Genomic DNA, 23,597 nt, shown 5'->3' on the forward strand with positions numbered 1-23,597 from the left:
TTGGTGAAAGGAAAAATATTGGTAATCCCACCCAGTTATCTGTGATCATCCTAGATGTGTCTCATGGCACAATCCTATCAGACACTGCTGCTTCCCAAGCTGTACAAATTTTTTCTCATGGCATTTGACTGATTAGTTAGTATGTGCAGCACTTTGTGATGCTTTTAGGTCTCATCTCTGTTTCTCTCTCACTCTTGCAAGAAGCTCCACAGCATCTTTGTGGACCTGCTGTGACTTCTGTAAAATTTAAGCACTGGATGTTGCAAGTAGAGCAATAGTATTGAAAGCAGGGCAGTCTTCTTAAGGAGGCACAGGTGATCAGTGCAGGGTGGTTTTGGATGGTGAAAAAACAACCAAAATGCCTATATTCTGCTCAAATGTCATAAAAGTTGCAGGTTCCTTGGGATGAGAGCCAGGATGGAGGGGGAAAAATCCCATGAGAGTGAAGAAGAGTTACCCAAAGATAGTGTGCAGTATCTAAAGCTAGATCAGCTTGGAGGGAAATATTACAACAACTTAGATGGAGGGGTTTAGGTGTGAAAATCCAGGCCCAGGACATAACATGGCTTAACAGAGCCCAGGCAAGCTGGGTCTGCTGGCACTGCTTGCAAAAGATCTGAGTGGCCTCATTAGGATGCCTTTTGTGCCCAGAAGATCAGTTGTCTTAGGAGAAGAAATCAGTGCCCCCACAAAAAAAGTGTCTGTGACAGCTGGACATATAGAAGTGGGAGCTCAACCTCACAGCTAACCTAGGAAGAATGAGTTTATTAATTTTACACCTCCAATCCCATGTGTTGTACTTTTTCCTCTTGTTTAATGCTATATACACTACTGATTTAATTGAAATTGAGGTGTCTGTGCATTGAGTTTTATTCAAGAAAAAAAATGCTGCCCTGTACAGAAAACAGCTAAACCAAAGCAACCTAGAACCAGCTAGCAGCTGGTTTTTACTTAAGGTGAAAAGGTCAGAACCATTGTGTTAATTTTTGGGTAATTTTTAGAAGCAGCCTTAAGTCATATATCCTTTAGAGAGGCTGATGAAGCCTCTGTCTTGGACTTCCTGGAGACATCCATGCCATTGGGCCACAAAAAAAAAAAAAAAAAAAAAAAGCTACAACATGAGCACTTGGTTTTGAATGAGAGTCACAGATTGACTTGTCAAGCTTTTACTATCTGACCTAAAGCTGAATAAGCAAATACATACAAGTTAATAAACAAACCAAACTAAATAAAACAACCTAGCTCTGGTGCAAAGTCGAGAATTACTGGTTTCACAGAAAATTTCTCTGCAGCTCCTGAAAGGTTCAGGTTGTTACTGAGTGCTGCAACTACAAGAATTGGGGATTGTGAGAGGATTAATCTTATTTTAAATTAAAAAAAATATTGGAGATTGGGGTTATTGGGAAGGGAAAAATATTAGTTTAGATCTTGTCTGCTTTCATTAGAACACTAGAGGAAGCTAAGAAATAAAAGGGCATAAAATCTGTTAATTTGACAGGATGAAGAGAGAGAGAGAGATGCTGACCTAGGTGGCTTCCAGGTCAGACAGTTACTCCATGTACCTCCATAAAATGACACAAGGTGGATGAATTATCAAGTTCCTTGTAGGCATTTTCTTATCATAGGCATTTGTTGAACAAGGACATGTAAACCATAAGAAGAAAAGACGTGATTCACACTGCTAAGAGGTAAAATAAAGGGGTCATAGGAGTCCACAGTAAGAAAATTACAATACTGTAATTACTACAGGCGGCATGGACCAGGACTAATAAACAGATGAAACACAAAAGGATAAAAGTGAAAATACTGAATTATATTATATGATATCCAGAATACTGGATAATACTGGAAAATACTGAATGATACGATATTCTTATGATATCCAGATGTCAGAATTATCGACATATGGGGGGGAATCTCATCACCTTGGAGAAGAAAAAATTAGAACTTCAAAAGAATCATCTCTGCCTCTTTAAAAGTAGGTGCCGCTCCCGGATGGAGCTGCCTGTATTTTGGCATCGGGTGATCCTAACGAGAAGGATTCTAGCAGCGCGGGTAAAATAATGCTGATTTATTTCTGGACACGGCGGAATGGCTAGTAAATCTTAAATAAACTAGGAACGAAGCAACATTTTAGATTTTTCTTGGAAACGGGATGCGTGTAGCCAAGAAATAGCTCGCCCGTAACGTGTACGCGTGCCATCCATCACGGCGCGGGGATGGAGACCGCACAAAAGCCATCCGCCGCGGGTGGTGGCTGTTGCTTCCACATGCGGGTGGGGAGGAGAAGCAGCCGTTTCCCCCGGCAGGATTCCCGCAGGAAGCGCTCAGCGCAGCCCGGGCGCCGGGCGGGGCTCGGCCCGTTCCGGCAGCGGGGCTCCGGGAGCTCCCTCCTGGGCCGGGGGAAGAGACTTTCCCGATAGGAAGTGGCCCGTCTCCTGCTTTATTTAAATAAAGCCAACCTCTCCTGCTCACACGCGGGGGAGCTTTAGGCTTCAATCGCGTATCCCAAGGTTCGCGGACCCGACGGGTGACAAAGCCTCCCGCGGCTCTCCCGGCACGCCGGGAACGCTGCAGCAAGGCGCGGGGCGGGGGCGGCCGCGCGGGGTTTAAATGCCCCGCGGGGGCGGTCCGGCAGCGCGGCGTGTCCCGCCCGTCCCCGCCCCGCTCAGCTGACAGCGGGGCCGCCGCCGCCGCCCGCCGGAGCCGCCGCCGCCGCTCGGTGCCCGCCTGCGCGGCCCCGCCGGGGATGGGGGGCGGCGCGCCGTGACCGGCCCGCGGGCGCGCCCGAGCCGCGCTGCTGCCGCACGGAGCCGCCGCCGGGAGCCGCCGGCGGGATGAGCGGGAGCGGCAACCCCGGGCCCGGCGCGGCGCCCTGCCGCTTCGCCCACTACTTCGTGCTGTGCGGCATCGACGCGGAGAGCGGGCTGGAGCCCGACGAGCTGGCAGGTGAGCGGCGCCGCCGGAGGCCTCGCCCGCGCCCGCACCGCTGCGGCTCGGCGGGCGTTTGGGATGCGCTGCCTCAAAATGTCTGCTCCCCCCGAGCAGGGGAGGAGGAGGGGTCGCCGCGCCGGTGGCAGCCGCAGGGAGGGAGCGACTTTAGAGGATAAAGCATCTTCCGGAGGGGCTGGTGGAGCATCCCCCCGAGAGCAGCTCCCGCCGGGCGGTGGGGAGCGTTTGGCCGCCGGGATGCGCCGTCTCCCGCAGGCCGGGCTCCGCTGACCCCGCTGGCCCGGTCCCCGACGGTGGCGGGGACAGGCAGCCCCGGCGGGTGGGCGCAGCGGCCCGGCCGCGGCCAGCGGGGTGCCACTGGCAGGAGAAGGGAACCCGGGGTTACGGAATTGGAGGGAGCCGAATGACCGAGCTTTCTGCCGGGGCAGATGCATTTTCTTCAGTCTCTGCACTGGAAAGGAGGGGGAGGGATCTGGGAAGAACTGAATATATTAATGGAATCGCATCTTTATTATGTTTATTCGCACCTTATGTCTATTCAGAAATAGTTTTCCCGCATCCTTCTTTCCCCCTCCACCCCAAAAATGTTACAGGAAAAAAGGAACGAAATTATTGCTTAGGCTCTAATACATTTTCTACAATGCTTATTTTTGGTGGGCTCATGACTGGATATGAGCTGATTACGCTGGCTTAAGGCAGCAGTTCTTCCTCAATGTCACTTTTGTTTATGCAAAAAAAGCTACTTAAGTCAGGTTTTTACATATAAAATTCGATCAGCTTCAGGCTTAATAATAGGGCTTAATTGCATGGAAGCTAAGTGTTTCCTCATGGAGTTACGAGTTTGGAAGTGTTTAAGTGCCGATGTTTGCCCATTCCTGTGCCTTCACACCGCAGGCAAAGGAGCTGTGCGTGGCTGAAGTTGAAGTCAGCTGTGAGCCCCTCTGCCTGGCAGTGGGATCCTGAGGATGGGATCCTAATGAGGTCTCTGCAGCTATTGCATCAGGAAGTACCTTGCCTTCTGGTTGTGTAAGAGAAAGACACGATGAACTAGATCACTGGTCAATGTGCGCTGGTTGAAGTTCATGTTTTTGACAACAGTGTAAGGGGTGGATGCATGCATGTTTCCGAGGAACAACTTTCCAAGGAACCTTATCTTAAGGCAGGGTTATTTAGTCTCTACCCTTGGCAGTGAGCACACACTACTATATGGAGGTAGCCCTGGGGTCTCCCAGTTGAAGCATTAGCTAAATGTACTTTCATCTCTTTGATTTTTCACATGTTCTTACGACCACAAAAAACTGTGTGTTTTCAGTTTTGCTGCTTTTAGTAGAAAACTCCTGACTCCCAGGAGCCACCTCTCAGCTGATGGCATACAGTGTTTGATTTGCGTGCTATGACCTATTGGGGTTTCAGCTACCTAAATTTTGAGTCATCTATCTGAAAAAAAAACTATTTTTAAAGCCGTGTTGGCTGGTAGGCAGTGCCTTCCGATGTACCCAGACTTTCCAAGTTGTCTTTTGCTGATTTCCCAGGGAGGTGCACAGCTGTGTTCTTGGGGAGCACTGCTCAAGGACAGGCTGAGTGTGGTGGGTTTGTGCAAATGTGGTGCCTCGACTACAGGGCTCCTCTTCCATGGTCATTCATGAACTGCTCCAGCAACACTAAAAGATTTCAAAGCTAAAGTAATCTCCCTCTTCATTTTTCAGTGAAAGAAAGTAATTTTGTCACATACAGGATACACTAATTTATAAAATACAGTGCAGTTGTGAAAATTTCAAAGAGAAATTAATAAAAATAGTAATTTTTGAAGCAATGTCTTTGCAACTGACTTAAACTAGGCAAGGTCCAGCAATATGGTTTGGACATACAAACACTTCTGGTAATGCCAGTTTAGGAGGCATTCTTAATACCTTAGGAGGGTTGGGATGTGATAGAGGAAGAAGTGGAGTAACAGAAATATGATGGGACTTAACATTGCCACTGAGCAATGCTATATTTTTAGGGACTCGTGACATGAGCTTTCTGCTATCAGCTGGGAGCTCAGCAGTGGGAAATGCTGGGGAGGAACAGGGAGTGCTGTGAGCCACAAATATAATACAGCCCGTGGAAAAATTAACTCTAGTTTGAGATGTAGCTGAGAAAACATTTCTGTTAAAGCTTGGGGAGTACTAATGCTGCTGTAGGCAGGCAGTAGTGAGAGCCCATCTAGAAATCTGTGTTACAGGTTTCATAAACCAAGGTACTACAATTGAATTGTCTGCTGTAATGGGTGGAGAGAAAGATGCTTGAGGGAACAGAAAGTCTGTTCTATCACAGCAAACCCACAAATGGCTATTCTCTCTAAAAATGTTCTTGAAATTCTTTGTAGAAGTAAATGACCCTGTTCTTTCAGTGTTATGTAGCTGTGATAGCTACATCTTGCTGTCCTTGTGCTTAAAGAGCTTGTTAAGGTAAGTCACAAGGCATCAATGAAAAGTTGCTGTGACTTAAGCTGCTACACAGATCATCCCCAGTTTAGCAAAAAAAAAAAAAAAAGTCATCAAGAACCTGCTTATCTCCAAACCCGTGAATCCCTTGGCAGCCAGTGTTCACAGAGCGCCCTGCTCACCCCAGGTCTGACTGATGGAGCTGCCTTGGGGCTGAGCAAAGAGCAGGAGAAGGGGCAAGAGGAGCTCTGCTGCTGCTCTGGAGGCCCAGGGCCTCTCCTGTGAAGAGAGAAGCAGGACTTAGAAAACCTTTGAGGATTTGAGATGGACTCGGTGGTGATCTGCAGGCAGCTCACCGTGGTGCATGGTGTGCTGAGGAGCTGCCTGTGAGTCAGCTCTGGGGTCACCTGGATCTCCCTGACTGTGCCCTGCCTTGGCTGGGGACATCCCAGGACTCTCCCCTGTGTGGAGGCTTTCCTTGCCTTAAGCCCAAAATCTCTTTCCACAAAAGCTCTCTTTAATTAAAAAAAAAAAAAAAAAGAATCCTCATCTTCTGCATCAGGCCTGAAGTGAAATGTTTAAGTGTTACTCGTGAAAGTAGGCCAAAGAGCTGCTTTTCTGATTCTTGTAGTGTTGATAGGTCTGTTCAGAAAATGAAATAAAATCAACATTTATGGTTGTAGAACATTTTGACATGCTTTTAGGGATGAGTATTTTGTTTTGTAGTTCTTTTTCCACAGAATGGATGCTCAGGGCTTAAAATAAGCTTGTTAGATCAGAATTTTCCACCAAGCAAAGGGTTCATTTTGCTTAGATTATTTTTTGTCTTTTGCATGTACGATGTTTTCTGGTACAGATTTTTTTTTTTTTTTGAGTGAGTGAGTTGTTCCCCAGCTGGCTCTTCAGATGGCTGATTTGGGGTTTTTAAGTGAACTAATTTTGAACAGCTAAAAGCTGTTTACCTATTGCTCAACTTGGTAGTGTATCCAGGCACACAACAAAATTGTGTGTAGATTATGATGTTGTCAAAACACTTGTGGCCCTTATCACAAAGCTCTCACTCAAGGATGGAGGGAAAAAAACTTTTTTTTTTTTCCAGGCTCTTTCCAGGGACTTGAAGGAGGAAAGGAAACTAAGGATTTCTTGGCGTTTAATATTTGGAGAGATCATAAAAGAAAAGCAGAGTATTTGATGTGAAATATCTTGAAAAGCATGAAAATTTCAGTATTGGTGTCAGTGCTGTGTTGAACTCCACTAAAGTAGGGTGAAGGGAGCTCTTCTGTCATGTTTAGGGCTTATGGAAAATAAATTTCAGTTCACTTTTCCTCTTCATGCCTGCTTCTTTCAGGTAAAGCCATTTTGAGACTACCAGCCTTGGAATTGCATGTGCTCAAATGAATTTGTTATAGTAAATATTTAACATTGCTTTTACCAAAAGGACCTAATTGTTCATTAATTTGTTTCTATCATATGTTTTGTCGTACTATATGAACTTCATGAGCATATATAGTGAGCTATATGTTCAGGGCGCAAGGTTTTCTGTCTGTATCAGCTTTTACCATTTGCTTGAGGAACACATTAAATTTTGTAGGATCTTGTTTAAGTGTCACAAACTACAATTTGGAAAAATCCAGAGTACACACGACTCAATTAAAAAGAAAATGAAATATACTTCACTGGGGAAGTAATTTAGTGCTCTGGAGGAAAGTAGGGAGAGAATTAGGGATGGGTGTTTTGTTCTGAAGTGGAAGGACTGGTCTCCATTGAGGGTGCAGTTTTGAGGAAGAGAAGATGCAGTAAGCCAGTGTGGGAACTGGAACTTGAAGGACCATGTTGAATGGTGCCTTCCCTGTTTTAGACATGAATATTGGTGGTTATGGTAGCCTGCTTGCTGTGTGAAAAGATTTATAAGTTTTTTATAGGTTTTTTTCCCACACACATGAATTGTAAATGTTACCTCGCACTGTCTAGTTTTGGCCATTGTGTAAAGATTCAATGTCTTACTGTCCTATTCAGTGTATGCGTGAAAACTGTAGAGAGCTTCATTACTCTACTTTTAAGATCAAATTCTTTATTTTAATGGCCAGCAAAGCAGAGAGCAGGTACTGGTCATGCTCACTGAAAATGCTGAATGTCTTGGGGAAAATGCACATTTCTTCTACCTCATGCTGTTTCCCTACAAATATCCACATTTTGGAAATTAATTTCCCTTCAATGAAATGTTAAAATCCAAACAGGGCATGCTGCAGTTTGGCTAACCGTGATTCTTATCTAGTAGGCTCTTATTTTTAGAAAGCCAAAAGACTTTTTTGTCCTTGTGTGTGCTTGGCACCTGCATGCTCACGCCTCGCAGAGCCTCCCCACCGCCTGCGCCGCTCTCCTTCGCGCTTCCTCCGTGCCAAGTCTGTGCGCCAAGTGCGCTGCCAGAAAACTTGGTGGCATTACTACAGTCATACAACTTCTTGTGTGCATGGCTTTTCTGAAAATAGGCAATTGGAGTTTTTCCGAGTTTGCTGGAAATAGACTAAGTTTCCCTTTACCGAGGAATATCTGATCAGCTGCGATTCCTGTTCATGACTTACGCAACTGACACAAATGAAAATCAGAAGTTTTGCTTTTCACTTTTAAGTGCAGTCCAGATTTGCACAAAGCATTTTTGGAGGGATTGTCCAGATTAAGTAACCTAGATGTGGATGAGAATGGTGCAAGTAGAGGCAGATGGCCTATTCTGTTCAAGTTAACAAAACTTAACTTGCTCCTCAGAAGCAGTTGAGGTCGATTGCTTAGGATTTCTCATCTTTGCAGGGCTTGTGGGAGGAATGGAATTCAAGCATTTCTCCAGCCCCCCTTAAGAAGTGATGCTCAAATGCAGCACTAAATCTTCTGACATTATAGCTGGAAAAAACCAAGTCTCATGGATTAGGGATTGGATGGACTAGCCGGTTTATTGAAGTAACTGTCATTTTTTGTGAGCTGTCATAATAATAGGGAAATACTGTGTATTCATTTGGGAAACCTGTTTGATAAAAATCTGAGATGCATTAATATTTTGTTCATGTGAAACCAAATCTTATTCTGCATATATAAAGTGTTGCTTTTCTAGTTAAAGGAGTATGGAGATAATCCCTGCTTTTGGGAAACCAAAATTGGATGCTGAAACAGAAACAATGTTTCTGCTCTCTTCTACATCTTCAAAGGTGCTGGCACAGATAATTGCTATAATGGTTCATTCTTCTTTTTTTTTGCTATTGGAGGAAACCAGAATTCCATTGTAATACCACAAAGATTTTAATTTTATTTAAAAAAATCTAAATTATGCATTAAAGACTTAGTTCCTATAGGAGGATTTCTGTAGCCAAAGGAAACAGTGCTTTTTATAAAGAGCTGTCAATACTATTGACAAGTATGATCTCCAGTTACAATAACCTTTAAAAAGGAGTAACTCTCTTGCTGTCTTGGATAACACACCATTTGTGGGACTGCTGATGGCTGTGATGTATTGCAGTGTTTCAGCAATAGCACTTTATTTTCTATCTGTATATATGCCAGAGAAATGCTGGATTTATATGCTCGCCCAGCCCTGGTGTGATTACTCTGTTGTACATTTGCCTTCATCTAAGTTTTTTATACTGTATTCCTTTGAAAATAAGATACTGATTGGGTTGGAAAAACATCATTATTCCTGTCAATAGCACTGACTCACTAATGCTAAACCAAAGAGAATTTCTTGTACTTTGCTTGCTAGATAAGCTGCTGTTTTGATTTCCACTTAGAAAGACTAAAACCTCTTGCACTCTCGGAGGCTGCTTGGCTGCCAGTGGCTGCTGCAGTAACAGAGAAGAAGAAGGTGTGACAGCGCACGTGAGGGGACTTTTTCAGGGAGGATGCTAGGAACTGCCCCATTAATATTGCAGGAGGCAGCCCTTTTCCTTCGCACACTGTAATTGCAGTGGTAATCAAAGCACTGCCAGGCAGAATGGCTGAGCTGCTGTCCTTTATAAGAACGACCTAAATCCAGCCCTAATCTTGTTCCTGCGCATCAGCCTGGAGTCGCTGCTGGCCCATCCTGGTGGCTTAGTGGTGCAGTGGCTGTGGAGAGGCAGGGTCCCAGGCCCACTGCCGCCTGCCTGGGGCACAGAGCCCCGGGAGACAAGCGTGGCACGTCCCGGGGAGCGCGGCAGCGCCGGATCGGGCTCGGCACGGCCCTGTGCCAGTGGGGAGGGTATGGATGTGGTGGTGTGAGCCTGAGGTCAAGGTCCTGCCGCCAGGGGAGAGGCTCCCGTGTCGGTGTCCACCTCCGCCCTGGTCCTCAGGGTGCTTGGAGGATGGTGGCTTTGGGGGAAGGCGATGCCCAGCGCTCTGCACGCAGAAGAGCAGTAACCATAAATATGTCAGAACTGCTCAGGGCGGTGCGTGACTGTAATATTGATTTCTCTGCTCAGCTGTTTTCCCGTGTCCTCGCCAGAGCCATTTCCCAGTGCTACAGGAGCTGTGCCAGTGCCCTGACACCCTTCCCACAGCTCGCCTGTGCCAATGCAGAGCTCCACGTAGGAATCACTCCAAAATGAGCTGCTTCAGGAGAGGCTGCATGTAAGCCAGGAGGACGAGGGTGGCAGGGCTCTCTTGCCTGCCTTTTTCACCTGCTTGTCATGGACTAATCAAGTTGTCCTTAATGCCAGCTCGTCCCTAAAACATGCTGGCAAGTGTTCAGCCCACAAAGCCTCTGCGTGGGCTGGCACTGGATATGTGGCTGGCACACTGCTCCTGCTGCAGTTCTGGTCTGTTGCAATGAGGGCTGGAGTCAAGGAGAAATGTGAATGAAGGGAAAAGAAAACAAACAGTATGTGCACCTCGATGCAGTTAATGCTGTGATCTTTGGCTGGTGCTGTTTGAGATCATGTAGGACCACTTACATATGTGGAAAGAGTTTCTTCTTGAGCCACCTCTGGTGTGCATGGAGAGGAAGTGTGTGGAATATGTGAATCTCTATATAGCTCATGACTGTAAATAGCCTCCCATTTTTTCCTTCTCTTCTTGTTTTTTCATTGTCTATCTGTTAACCAGCGAATAGCAAAAATATATACAGTAGGAAAAATTGCATTGAGGAGAACCAAATTTGGTCAGGAAACAGTAAGATTTCACTGTGTTTTTTTGATCACATTAGCCATATTGATAATCCCAAAAGTAATTAGGGAAGAAATGGCGATGGGTCATCATAGTAAAAGAAACATTCTGGGGAGATGACTAATGTGTGATAGACTGCTGAGGTGTCAGACGTACGCATGGCTGGAAGAAATTTGTTATATTACCAGTATGAAAATATGAACAAGTCCATTTGTGCTTCTTGCTTGGAGTCAAAGATCATTTTTAATCAGCTGTCTGATCATTGTATCTCAGCTGAAGGTTCTCTTATTGGGGTGTCCTAGGCTTGGTGGAAGTGCCTGGTTGAAAACGTGAAGCCACTCTCCTTTGGGGTCTGAAGTTTTGCTTCTACCCCCATGACTACTCAAGCCATGAAAAGTAACATCAAAACATCCAAGCAAATTCTTGAAGAGTGAAATGGGAAGAGTATTCCATGAGAAAGAGGAATGGGAAGAGTCCTTCTGTGGTTTGAAGTACTTTGCCAGATTTCAGTGACTTGCTTCAAGTGATAGTACCAAAATTAACTTTTAGTAGAATATGATATTGGAGTGAGGGGTCTGGTTTTGGTCGATCTGTAAAGAAATCTGTCTCTCTCACAGGAGAACAACCTTCACAATTTCATACAAACATGTGAGCTCTTCCTGGTTTGTGTTCAGAGGCAATGTTTAAATATGTCAGTCTTGTAGAGTGAGCACCCTTTTGCCCTGGAGCATGAATTTGAGTTTGCTTTACAGTCATTTTAAGCATCAAATTGCAGTAATAATTCTGGGATCTAGTAGCACTTAAAAAAAACCTAGCAAGCTTTATATCAAGCTTGATATAGAGTCAAATCATGCTTTGAATCTGTGTGAGTGGTAAGTTGCCCAGCATGAAAGCCAGAAGTATCCTCTGTCCACCCCCTTCTTGGTATTCTCTTGTCATGTTAAAGACTAACATGTGGAAGGGTAAGGGGGCTTAATCTGAAACACCATTCTGTGTAAACAATGGCAGGATTAAACAAAAAAAAAAAGCTAAGCTCAACCGTCATGGGTGTGTAGTGGCTGCTGCTTTTCACGGATGACTGAAATTATTTGTATAAATTTGCATTTTCCCCTCAGCATCTCTATAAAGCTCTGCTCATTTCCATGCAGAGCAATTTTCACGTACAAGCGGATTGGCATGCGGTGGCACGCGATGCGGTGCCATGTCACCTGTGGGAGCAGGAACTATTGCTACAAGGGAAAATCAAGCTTCACCACGTTTGCTCCTTACACGAGGCTGCCCAGGTGTCAGAGGTGCTTTGAGTCCCTTGTGACTGAAACACAAGAGGGCTGAGCTCTTCATAATGAAATGATGAAACCCAGAACTCATTTATCTGGTAATTCCTCAATGAAATATTGATCAGATGGGCCAAGCAGCCTACTTTGGACTGAATGCTTCCAGCATCTGGAATCAGCTGGAGGTTTCTGGAAGAGGATGCTGCTGTCATGGTCCAAATAGGTATTGCTTACACTGACTTCAGGTGTCTGACAGGTTCTGCAGTCCGTGTTCTCATTGACCCGGAGCCTGCCTAGAGGGTCCAAATCATTTGTTTAGGAACCCCTCTCTCCTGCTTTTTCTCCAGATTGCTGCTGAGATTAATCCAGTCAGATGGTGTAAATACCTTCTGCTGGGCTCTCTGGTCTCCCCAGAGATGCTCAGGAAAGAGAATTGAGATTTGTTGTTTTAAATTCAAATTATGAAGTATTTGAGCAAAGAATGCAATATGCAATTGAATAAATATTTGGCTTTTCATTGTTGAGGGAGGGGAGGATTTGCTGATGAGTTATTCACACAATCCTATTTTTCTATCAGCATTCCCACTTGGTATTCTTGTTTGTTTTATGCTGTGCAATACTCTGACGTGAATTTAAAATGAAGAACAATTTTATGCTTAAAAACAGACCACTAGCTCTGTTAACACAGGCTTTCTCTCAGCTGTGAAGCTGGCTGGTGTGGAAAAGATAAAGGGCTGCTGCACTGTTTCTAGAATGGGAGTTTTTGGAATGTAGATTTTGGGCTTTCTCACTTTTATTCTTCCAGTATAGCTACACAAAAATATACAGCACCAAGTATTTGAGGAAGAATTCCCACTTTTTGTTAAAAAAAACCCCCAAACCAAAGAATCCAAACAAAACTAACAGAAACTCTGAAAACACCCAACCCCCTAAAATTTTGTGAGTATATGAAGATTAAATGTTGGTCATGACTCACATTGCTTGAAAACTGCCAGGTGCTTTATAAAATGACTGATGGTAGATGTGTGTGAAGCTATAAAGGGTGTATTTTGCTGTACGTGATGCCTTGTAAGCACTGCAGAAATATCAAGGCCAGGAAGAATGGTATTACAGTGTCTTTAATGCACCCCTTTTGGGGTTGTCAGCCTTTGTCTGTAACTACTATTGCTATGAATCTATTAAGGGAGAACATTTATCTCTGGAAATCAGGATAGCAGCTACTCAGCATGGATGGATTAGGTGTTTAGCTGTTTCCCAAGATGATGCTGTTCAAGATAGGTTTCTCTTACAACATATTTGCAAATATATTGACTCTTTCTGGCTTTAGTGAGTGTGATAGCAGATGTTGTTTGATTCTCTTAATTCAAGCAGGGATGTGTTGTCTAGTGTTTGTGTCTGAAATTGGGGAATGACTAAGAATTAAAGAATCCTGGTGTAGGGAATGCTATTAAGTAATAATTTTTTTCCTGTATAAATATGAACATCTGCATGGGGTGAGGCAGCTGTAACCGTGGTCTGCTATTGCACTTAGCAAAAGGGGAATGGTGATGGGAGATGTTAACTTTCACAACAGCAGTTCTGGGTAACAACTTATTGTCATTTCTATGCCCATGTCTTTGTTTCTCTCTACTTGGAGCTGCCTGCAGAGTGGTGAGTTGAGTGGGGAAAGAAAGAGCCCTGTTGAAATTTGCTCAGCGTAACACACTGTTAAAAAAAACCAACAACCAAAACCAAAAGAAAAAATCCCTCCAGCCTTATGTGGGCTGAACTTCCCATGAAAACTGTGCCTTAATGAGCTCAGGCCCCTCAGCCCTGCTTTGTCCCTGTCAGCAGGTGAGAAAGAGCCGAGGTCCCTGGCGCGGGTGCCCTGGCTGTGACCCAGGAGCTCAGGCCCCGATTAGTTCAGCTCTTGTGCTTTCAGCGGGAATAAGAATGACAAAACGTCGTCTGGCGGCCTGGATGTATTCATGCTCCTTGCCTTCGGGTCCATGCTGGCGCTGGAGGAACCATTTGTCCAGGAACTGGGGAGAAAAGGCACAGATTTAGGTCTGTCCCAGAGCAGCCATTGCAGCGGCGTGTCCAAGATACAGATCATATATGATGGTGGTAATTATCTGAAAGCTATCTGCAATTCAAAATCGGTATTGGGTTTCAGTTATTGGTTAATATTTTGTCAGCACTTTGTGACAATGACTTCTGACCGTGTCCCAGTATTGCTTGTGATGCACTGAATAACTCAAAAGGGATGCTGATGCTAACTAAGCAGGAGACCATCTGTGTTGTTAATAGTTCAGTGTTATCACACGCAATACACAGCTTGAGTGATTGATAACAAGATCACACTAGGCTTCTTTCCTTTTTATTAAAAAAAAGTCAAAATACCAACCCCCCTCAAGCCAATCTTATCTTCCCCTCCCAGTCTTATCTACCAACTTCAACTAATTTTGTCAGAGATGGAATGGAAAAGAAAGAGGATTTTTTTTTGTGAAGTCCCTGCAGCTAGAACAGAGATCCTAATTAACCTTCCAATAGTGTTGTCACACAGTTTGTGGTAATTGGGAGTGGGGCTGCGGCCGAGCCTCATCCCCAGTGGGTACAGCTGTGAAAAGCAGGTGAGCAGTAGTGAAGGTAATGAGAATGGAGTGCCCAGCTGCCCTGACCAACCACCAAAGGGATTGGTGCACACAGGTGCAATGCATGTAAGGTGAAGACTATAAAAGGTTGGGCTAAAGAACAAGAAGGGCTGGTGCTTGCAGCCTTCTGAAGTGAGCTGATGTTACTCTGTTTGGGCTGATGACTGAAGCCTTCTGATGAGGTATGCTGTTGCTCTGTTTGGGCAAATGCTTAAAGCCTTCTGAAATTGTGTGTTATGGCTGTCTCAACTGTGACATATGCTGCAACACAATAGCACAAAGGCTGCAGGAAAAGCCACAGCACTTTGTAAAGCAAGGGAGGCCCCTCCACGAGGCTATCCTGGCAGGCTAATTGGCAGCCCCAGAGCTGGGATCCAAGCAGAGCACGTGCTGCCTCCTGCCCATCTGGTGGGGTGGGGAGCAAAGGTAACTCCTGGTACTGAGGGGGAGGAAGAAAGGACTACTGGAGCTAGCAGGCCTGTGTGAGCAAAAGGAGCTGAAGATGAGAGAACCATGATTTCTGTCCTGCCATCCTGTTGCATAATTCTTAGTGCTATTCACCCATACCTGTGAAAACCTACAGCTGTGCTAAAGCCATCAGTCTCCCTTGCCCAGTCTCAGGTGCTACAGTGTGATAACAGGCAGTGGGAACAAAGCTATGTTTGGCAGTAAATAGCAGTTCTCAGATGGTTGTTTGCAGGGTCCAAGTCCTCCCTCAAGCTTAATGAAAGGATGTAGGAGCTTGACTATGTTGGTACTGTTGCATCCAGAGATGTGTCTATGGAAAAACACTAATGTATTTTTTCAAAATGTACTGAATGGGAGATACAGAAGCAGAATATGCTGGGGAAGTGAGTTCTTTACTATCTTTTTATTTTCCTATCTTCCCCTTCCTACATTCAAGAACAAACCAGCTCATCCTCATGCTTATTGTTCTAAAATACTGTTCTGACTTTTCTGATGATATTGTTAAGAACAAAAATCTGTAGTCTGATGTATTGAAGTGCTAATGATTCATTAGGAGTCATAAAACTGTATTAAGTGCATTAAATTTTGAGTAACTCCAGTAAAAGATGCTGCAAGGGATGGCTAATCACTTTACATTTATGAGTTGTCTTGGAAGTAAATGACAATATCCAGCTGAATCTGCCTGCTGAAATAGCCTAGAAGGTGATGGCATTGCCTTGCAGTGGAAGGTTGGCAGTCTGTGCTTGATTAATCTGCTCACACCAAAGTGGCATGGCTCCATGCTTCTAGCAAGCTTGTAACAGATGACTGCATTAATGAGCCCCTGGGTAACTGAGACGACCCCTGGGGGCCAGGGGATGTGGGGAAGGATAAGCACTGCTGACTCAGTTTCTTGCTCTTACAGCACATATTTTTTTTCCAAACTGTGCTTAAGTGATTCCATGTTAAAGTGAGAATATTTAAGCGCCTTACTGCATCACTAACAGTAGCAGAGCTATTTGTGTGGGTTTGACTGGCTGGGTTACTTAGGTCTTTTTGTTTCCCCGACTTTTCTTGACTTGAAAAAATATTATGATCTTCAGATGTGCAACACTGACTCTTGGTTAGTTGCTGCTAGACCATGCCGAGTCTTTGTATGTTAGAGAGAGGCTGGGATCAAACCTCCCTTGGGGCCAGCCAAGTGATCCACTGAGCCATCATCATCTTCTGTGTGTATTCAATTAACTGGCTGGTAAAAGTGTGTAGAGGCCTCTGAGGGCTGATGACAATATGTGGTCTGGAAAGTTTGGAAACTATTCTATAAGAAAAACAGTTTCAGGAGGCTACTTAGCTTTTGCAGACTTGATTATCTTTAATTTTCACCATCTGAATAGGTTTAATAAGAAAGGAATTGCAGTTAAATTTAAGCAGGCTTTTGCATTCAGGAATTAAATTTATGTTTTTCTTTCTTGTAGTGGCTTACTGACAATTGTCTTGCTAATGCATTTAAATTCTGCTCCTTAAAAATGTATTAAGTGGTTTATTTGTAGGAGGTCATCAGTTTCACAATATTGTATAAAACTGAAACCAAATCCTCCTGTCTGCAGCTGCAGCGTTAAATAGAGCATCATTGTCATGTGGTGAGCATGGCTGTCAAAACACTTCGGTCAAAGTGGGTAACATGAACAGTTCTTCTACATTAAATATTTATAGAAGAAAATGCAAACTCAGAGGGCTGCCAGCAGACAGACATACTGCTTAAATACATTGTTGTGGTGGCGAGGGCATGGAGCTTTGCGCTGCAGCTTTAGGAAGAAGACAGCAACCTGTTTCTCCTTGCTCATGGCCTCAAGGGTGTGCTTTTTCTGCATATGCACATGTATGAAAAGGAACTGGAAATTTAAAACTTCGAAAGGAAAACAATAGCTCTGCACAAGTGATTTGGCTGCCAGCATTCCCCAAAATGGTCTGTTCTGCTGCAGCAGCCGCAGAAGAGCGCAGCACAGGCTTCTCTTGTGTGCCTGGCCTCAAGGGCAGCACCTCCTTGCTTCAGGTCCTCTGGTGCAAACAGGTGGTGAACTACAAGTGGCGAGATGCTGAGGAGAAAACCGTGTAATTAAATCTGGCGCTGTAGTATAATAAATCTCCGTTTTATTCTTTAGCTTTCTAGAGGCCTTTCGAGCAGTACACAATGGCTGTGATTAATGACTGTTGTATTGTCTTAAATAATAAGCTTGAGCCTTTGGATAGGTGACATAATTTAGCTGTAATGAGCGTCAGCTTCATGTGTTTGATCTCAATGCTTTGAATTTCAGTGGTTGTTGCCATGTCCTTGAGAGATTGTTTTATGCTGAAGAAAACCAGTAAAGGAGGGGGATGGGCAGCAATTTTTATGAGGGTGTGAAGAATCCAACCAAACTGTTGCTCTGAGGATGCTGATTTTCTTGTCTCTTGTTTTTTGATATGTGAGATGAAAGTGATTTGAATTGTTTATAAACTGGACCCACTGCTATTGAGAGAGATCTTTTCTTTGATAAAAGTATTCCTTGCTGGGAGGTGTCTGCTGAGAGTACCAGTGATGGGTGTTTCCTTTGTGTGTCAAGATGCACCAAATAGCCATAGCAGGGAAAAGGCTTTTCGATCCTTTCCACACCGTTACCTCATCCATCACCACCTCAGCAGGCTTCTCTGTTGTTTTCTCTCTTGACTTGAAGGCAGCAGTTCTTTGATATGAGCTCCTGTGTCTTCACATTGCCTGGATTCAGCTGGCAAACGAGAAAAAACATTATATTTTCTTCCCTGCAGCACCTGTGAAGAGCTTTCCCCATCTCTGTGCTGTGTATCTGCTCAGCACTTCAGCAGGGCTGGAAAGGGAGGGCTGCGAAACTACAAAGCACATCAGACCTAATTATTCAGCCAGCATAAGGGCCTTTCTTTCCTGCTTGGGCTACTCACTTTTGTCTGTGTGGGTAGTTTGACTGACAGAGCGTGCTGATCCCAAAGCCATTGCACTGTGCCATATAAATGCTCTGACCCCAAATCCATCCTCCTTGGGGCAGCCTGGCCCAAGGGGGCAGCTCTCCTTGCCGGGCTCATCAGTGGAGGGTCAGTGCAGACTCTCCCCTTTGTCTTTATTTTTGCAGGGATGGTGGGGAAAGGGATTTAAAATCCCTCACCCTTTCTTAGTAAGTCTGACTCATTTTGTTTGGTTTAGCGTTGTGGTAGAAAGAAACATAATGGATTTGTTAGGGTCAGTGCTTCACAATGCCACGGTTGACTTTGATGGGCAACAGGGCCTAGTTTGCCACTCCAGACAAAGGATTTGTAGGTCTTGCAGGCTGCCATCTGTTTCTAAAAGCAAGTTGTTGTGGAGAAGTGATGCAGCTTGCATGCTGAAAAAGTTGGGGTCTTTTTCCTGAAAACTGTTGTGTCCTTATAGTTGAGCTTTACATTTCAAAGCTAAACACAGTTTATTAATAGCAGGACTCCCTTTTGCCCTCCCTCAGGCAAGCTGAACATCCAAATGATGTTAGTGATGTGTTGACATCTTCTAAAATATTTGTATTTTAGAATGCACACAATGATCCCTAGAGTGGGTTCTGTTCTTTTCTTCAGCCCCCACCCAAACTCTGAAATGCAACATCTGGTTTTATTCAGGTTGTTTGCCTTTATTCTGCCACATAAGCATATAAGGCACAGATTGGAGAAGAAATAATGTTCAGCTTTCATTTGATTTTTCTCTTGTGCTGAAGTTTTGTCCTCCCTTAAAAACAACAGAAAAGCAGTTGATCACATTCTGCCCCTATAGTCCAGAGTGGAAATTCCTGCTTTCCTGCAGTGAGTCTGCTGCAGAGTCTCTTAAATAAAGTGGCCAGCTGACCTGTAGGGCTTAGACACGCTGACAGATACGATCTATTTATGTGCTGTGCGTTAACCTGTTAATGGGTTGTTTCTATGTATAACTACTGGAGGAAGCACAGAGCTGCACAATCCAGGTCTGGAGGGCAGGAAGACATCCTGCTGCAGGACTTAGCAAATGTAACTAGTAAAAGCCTCTGCAGTTTTCTTGTTTACAGCTGGAGATGAACAGGACCTCCAGCACTATAAAGAGATCCTGGGTTCTGGTCTTGCCCATTTGTTTAGCCCATTGCTCTCATGGTGCAGTCCTTCCTAACACTCTTACTGTGCATTTTTCTTTTTTTACTAAGGGGAGTGACTGGTGTGGCTGTGCAGGTACACAGGAGCATCGCTAATAATGGGGCTGAAAGTGCTGTGTTGTGACATGTGAGCTAATATGCTGCTGCTGAATGTCATATTAAGACTGTGGTGGCAGCCAAAGGAAACTGGCACCTTCCCTTTGCCCCCAAACACAGCAGCCCAAGGCATGCCTCCACAGACATCCCAGGCATCTTGTCACTCTCCTGCAAACCAGCGTTTGCCAGCCGCTGGCAGAGAGCTGGCAGGCTGCACTGGGACTCATGCTCTCACTGCTGTGTTTCTGGCTGTTCCTGCAATTAACCTGTTCTCCAGACTTGCTCCCAGCCCTGGCAAGTGGCTGGGGGCTGTTGTGGGAGAGGGGGCTTGCTGGCTTCCCTGCCCTGCTGGGCAGAAGGAAACCCAGTCATCAGCTGGTGAGCAGCACGACCAGCTCTGCTTCCCTGCCCTGGCTTTTCTCACAGCACTGTGCCTGAGCCAACGCTGTGCAGGCAGCAGTGAAAAGAGGATTTTTTTTTTTTTTTTTTGGAGGGAATTAAAGGAGTAAAATGACTGTCTTTGATGTGGTGGCCTGGTTCTGTACTGAGCTTTCTGCTACAGGAGCTGATAGCCTGTCCCTCTGCCAAATTTTCCTCTGAAGGGTGGAAAAGGCTACTGACAAAGACCTGAGGCCCAGAAAAATGGCATTCCTGGTCAATAGGATTAATTTAAATGAGGGGGTACCCAGCTCTTAAATGAAGATGAGAGCTGATCTATAGTAGGCAGTCTAAACACAGGCTGTTTCTACTGATTCGGGCTCCTAGGTCTTCTACCTGGCTGTTTTGTGGAATTTAAATAGTTTGCCAAGGAAGGGCTTATCATGTCTGGATATGTAATCTAGACAGCTTTGGATAGCTGATGCTGATGATTTTCTTTGGAGATGTGACAAGGGTTCAATCATCAAATACATGTCCCAGGAGTGAGCCTAGCCAGCTACCTCTAAACTCCTTTCAAGCAGCAGAAAAACTTCTGTCTCCTTCTAGGTGCAGCAGTGCCGTGGTGTCAAGTCCCAATGTGTATATGGGACCCTTGGAAATATGCTTGAGGAAGCCCATCATTTTCATGCAGTTAATTTTAAACTTCCAAAGCTGAGACTTTCTTGTCTCTCTTTCACTAAAATACAGAGTGACACAGAAGCTTCACAGAAGTGCAATCATTAGCTCAAGAGGATCAGATAAAAATTGAAAAGGTTTTGTTTAAGAAAAATTTGCATCAAGTACTTCTAGGTAGCTGTGTTATGATTATATCTAAAATGAGTATTGAGTTTGGGAAGCCAACAAGTTATTTATAGTCTATTTGTGGACTCCAGGTTTTTGGCAATGTGTATATACTGCAGCTTTGGAGCTATCAAATTTATTGAAGTGTTAAGTGTATGACCCTCTGTATCTTTTTTGTGTAGTCTTTGTATTTTCTAGACCTTAAAAAAAAAAAAAAGATTAAAAGGGACAGTTACAAAGAATAAATTTCTGAAGAGTGAGGACAAAAATGGTGGGATTGTCATTTGTATAAACAGCAGTTGGTTTAGTCAGTTTAGCCAAAGAATCTTTGGCTCTATCAGACAATAACTTTTTCTGCTGTACTTAATTGAATTTGCCAAGTTGGAACAAGCCCTGGCATAGCAGTTTCAACCCCTGCCTTTGCTAGTCAGCCGCATACAGAGCTGCAGAGAAGTGATGAAAAACGCTGAGTAAATGCTGTGTGAACTGGAAAGTCAGCACTGAAATGCCTTCTTGACCTGGTGGTGATGGTCATTTCCTCCTCCTGAGTCAATTTGGGACATTTGGCATGTGTCCAGCACACAAAAATGAATTGTGTTCTGCAGGGATTCTCTTCCCTGCAGAGGTCCAGGCGGGCGCCTGTGCAAGATAAACTGTGTTATGGAGAATGCATCTGATCAAGCCTCAATGGAGGAGGAAAACTCAGATTAGTTGGGAGCTGCAAGAGGAAAGGAGGAGTTCTTACATACTATTGCAAGGGAGCATTACTTTTGTCTGGAAGCATAAGGGTTATAGTGGAGAAGCTTAAATCCTAAATTTCAGTTCTGATGTGGCATTGACTGTAGGTCCTGAGGAGCTTTATGTTCTGTCATTCCTGCAGTCTACTGGAAAAAATGTTATTTGTACAGGCAATGAAATCATTGGCTATGGAAGCTGCAGTCATTTGCACACACAACTGGATGGCTCTGAATCAGTTCAGTGAGGAGCAGTCCCAGCCTGCCTAGTGAGATAGTGGGGAGCTAACATCCTACCAAATTAGTTGTTACTTGAGTTGGGAAGGAGAGGAGTGGTGTCCAAATGAATGCCTTCCATTTGAGTTCATTTGGATGTAGGAGCTGCTGTTTTTGTTTGATAAACTTGATAACCCTCATCTGCTGTAACAGTGATTTCAATTGGAGGAAGATAAATTGAGGTGGAGAAGGAAATTGGAGGGCACAGGCTCAAGCCTGAGCAGGAAGGTGGTTTTAATAACCTTGTCAAATGAATGCTGCTCTAGTTCAGGGTAAATGCCAATTCTTTAAAGTTCTTAAGGTAAAAAAGGCAGAGACCTCAGTTTTTCAGGTATATTTGAATATAATATTCAAATATATTTGAGATACCTCTGAAACGCAAGCTCAGTTTCCACCAACTGAGCAAGACAGCAGACTGTGTCACTTCCTTGACAAAACAGACTCTCTGCTGGGTTTGTTTACCCATGCTGAAATGAGAGCTTTTTCCTTGTGCTATCCAAAATGCTGATTACTAAGATGTCATGACAAAAAGGAGGGATTTAATGCAGCAAGAGGAAGAGTGATGTAGTTTATCTGTGGTTGTGGGTGTGCCCCTATGGGTGTGTGAGATTTGTGCCCTGGATTAAGGGCGATGGTGTGTGCTTCTGTTGGACCCAGAGGAAATGACTTTCAAGTGACTTGAATAGTATTGGGGGGGTGTGTGTGAGAAGAATAGAAGGCAATGAGCAGAAGTCTTTTTCTAGCTTAAGTTTCACTTCTATTTGGTGCACTGGACTAAAATAGAACAGATACAAAGCTTGAGGTTAAATGCACACTAAAGCTGGAATACAGAATACTGTTTGGAGTAGCTAAGTTGCAGAAATTTGTAGAGAACAAGAAGTCTGTAGTTTAGGACATAAGCAAAACCAGCAAGAGATCTGATAGCTTTTTTTAGGTTATAAGGCAAGAAGGATTATCAAACAGAAGTGATGAGTTAGGGGTGCTGAAAGTCAAAGCAAAGATGCACAATGCCTGGGAAGCTGAGGGTGGTGGTGGCTGGTCTTTCTCCAGATCAGTGGGGAACTGTGTGTGTGTACAGATACACGTGCAGACCAAGTTACTCTTTTCCATCACAAAAGAGCCCCAGGTAACCTGGTTTGTTAGAAGAGGGAGTTTCTGCAGGCTCACAGCTCTCTGAGACCCTTTTCCACTCACTAATGGCAATTCACTGGATATTTCTGACTGTCCTAAATGAGAGACAATGACCTCTATGGCCAATAGGGACAGCTTCAAGAAGAAGCCTGGAAACCTGATGGCTTCTTGTGTGCATTTTTTCTGCACCAGATCAGAGAGCTGTAGTAATCTTTTGCATAAGGTATCCAGTCAGTGATCTGAGTGAAGGAGATTGCTGCATTTGGTGTCAGGGCTCTTGCACATAAGAATATGCAGTGTCACTTTTTTGGTTTTTTTATAACAACCAATTCTAATGCTTGTTGAAGAGCCTCATTATTCCACAAGTCCTAATGTTCTACCAGGAGTGATCTTATAAATCTCTCCAAACTTTTCACTTATGCTAACAGGAGAAATTTTGACATTTTTTCCCTTGGTCCACTAATAGAAGGTTGTGGAAATGTGAAACAAGAAATCAGTCTTTTTGTGTGTGTCTGTTTGTTTCTATGTATGTTCATGATAAGTCAAGATAATGTTCTTAACTTTCTTAAGGCTGAATATAAAATCCACATTTCAAAATCTATGAGGTAAGAAAAAGACATAAATGGGAAGTCCTTTCTATAAATGTTTCTAAGAGGATTTGTTGAGACAGATGACATATAGGGATTACCTCATACATATATATATATAAATATATATAATGTTTGTACTACAAGATGAACTAATGCTAAACCTCTGACAGCCAAATCACAGTATTTCTTAAATGGGTACAGTATTTCTTAAATGGGTACAGTATTTCTTAAATGGGTACAGTATTTCTTAAATGGGTACAGCATTTACATTTTTCTTGAGATATGGCTCTGATGTGGAGTCATTTCCCCAAGCTTCTTCAGAAAGCTGTGGAAGCATGAGCTTGGTTACATTCAAGTTCTGTAAAACATTCAGTGAAATTGTGACTGAGAGGAGTGCTTTTTCCTTTCTCTTTGAAGCTTCCAACCAGGTAGAGTCTTGTCAGCCAAGGTGGTGGTTTTCAGGGCTGCATCATCTTTGTCCTTGCATTGCAGATGGCACACAGTTCTGCAGGCTTCTGAAACAGGCTGCACAAGCTGTC

General features: G+C 44.1%; 1 protein-coding gene across 3 annotated transcripts in view; it reads left to right on the forward strand.

Annotated features, from left to right (window-relative positions):
* The first annotated feature begins 2,732 nt into the window (after positions 1–2,732).
* Positions 2,733–23,597, forward strand: part of DENND5B (DENN domain containing 5B) — a 101,250-nt gene continuing 80,385 nt past the window's right edge. For 2 of the 3 annotated variants that reach the window (XM_068190884.1, XM_068190885.1), the window contains exon 1: positions 2,748–2,949. In XM_068190884.1, coding sequence (XP_068046985.1) covers positions 2,838–2,949 — 112 coding nt within the window. In that variant the 5' untranslated portion in view covers positions 2,748–2,837. Of the gene's footprint in view, positions 2,950–23,597 lie in introns of all 3 variants that reach the window. The other variant, XM_068190887.1, reaches the window with a different exon arrangement.

Source organism: Anomalospiza imberbis, chromosome 5 (genome assembly GCF_031753505.1).
Source record: "Anomalospiza imberbis isolate Cuckoo-Finch-1a 21T00152 chromosome 5, ASM3175350v1, whole genome shotgun sequence".
NCBI lineage: Eukaryota > Metazoa > Chordata > Aves > Passeriformes > Viduidae > Anomalospiza > Anomalospiza imberbis.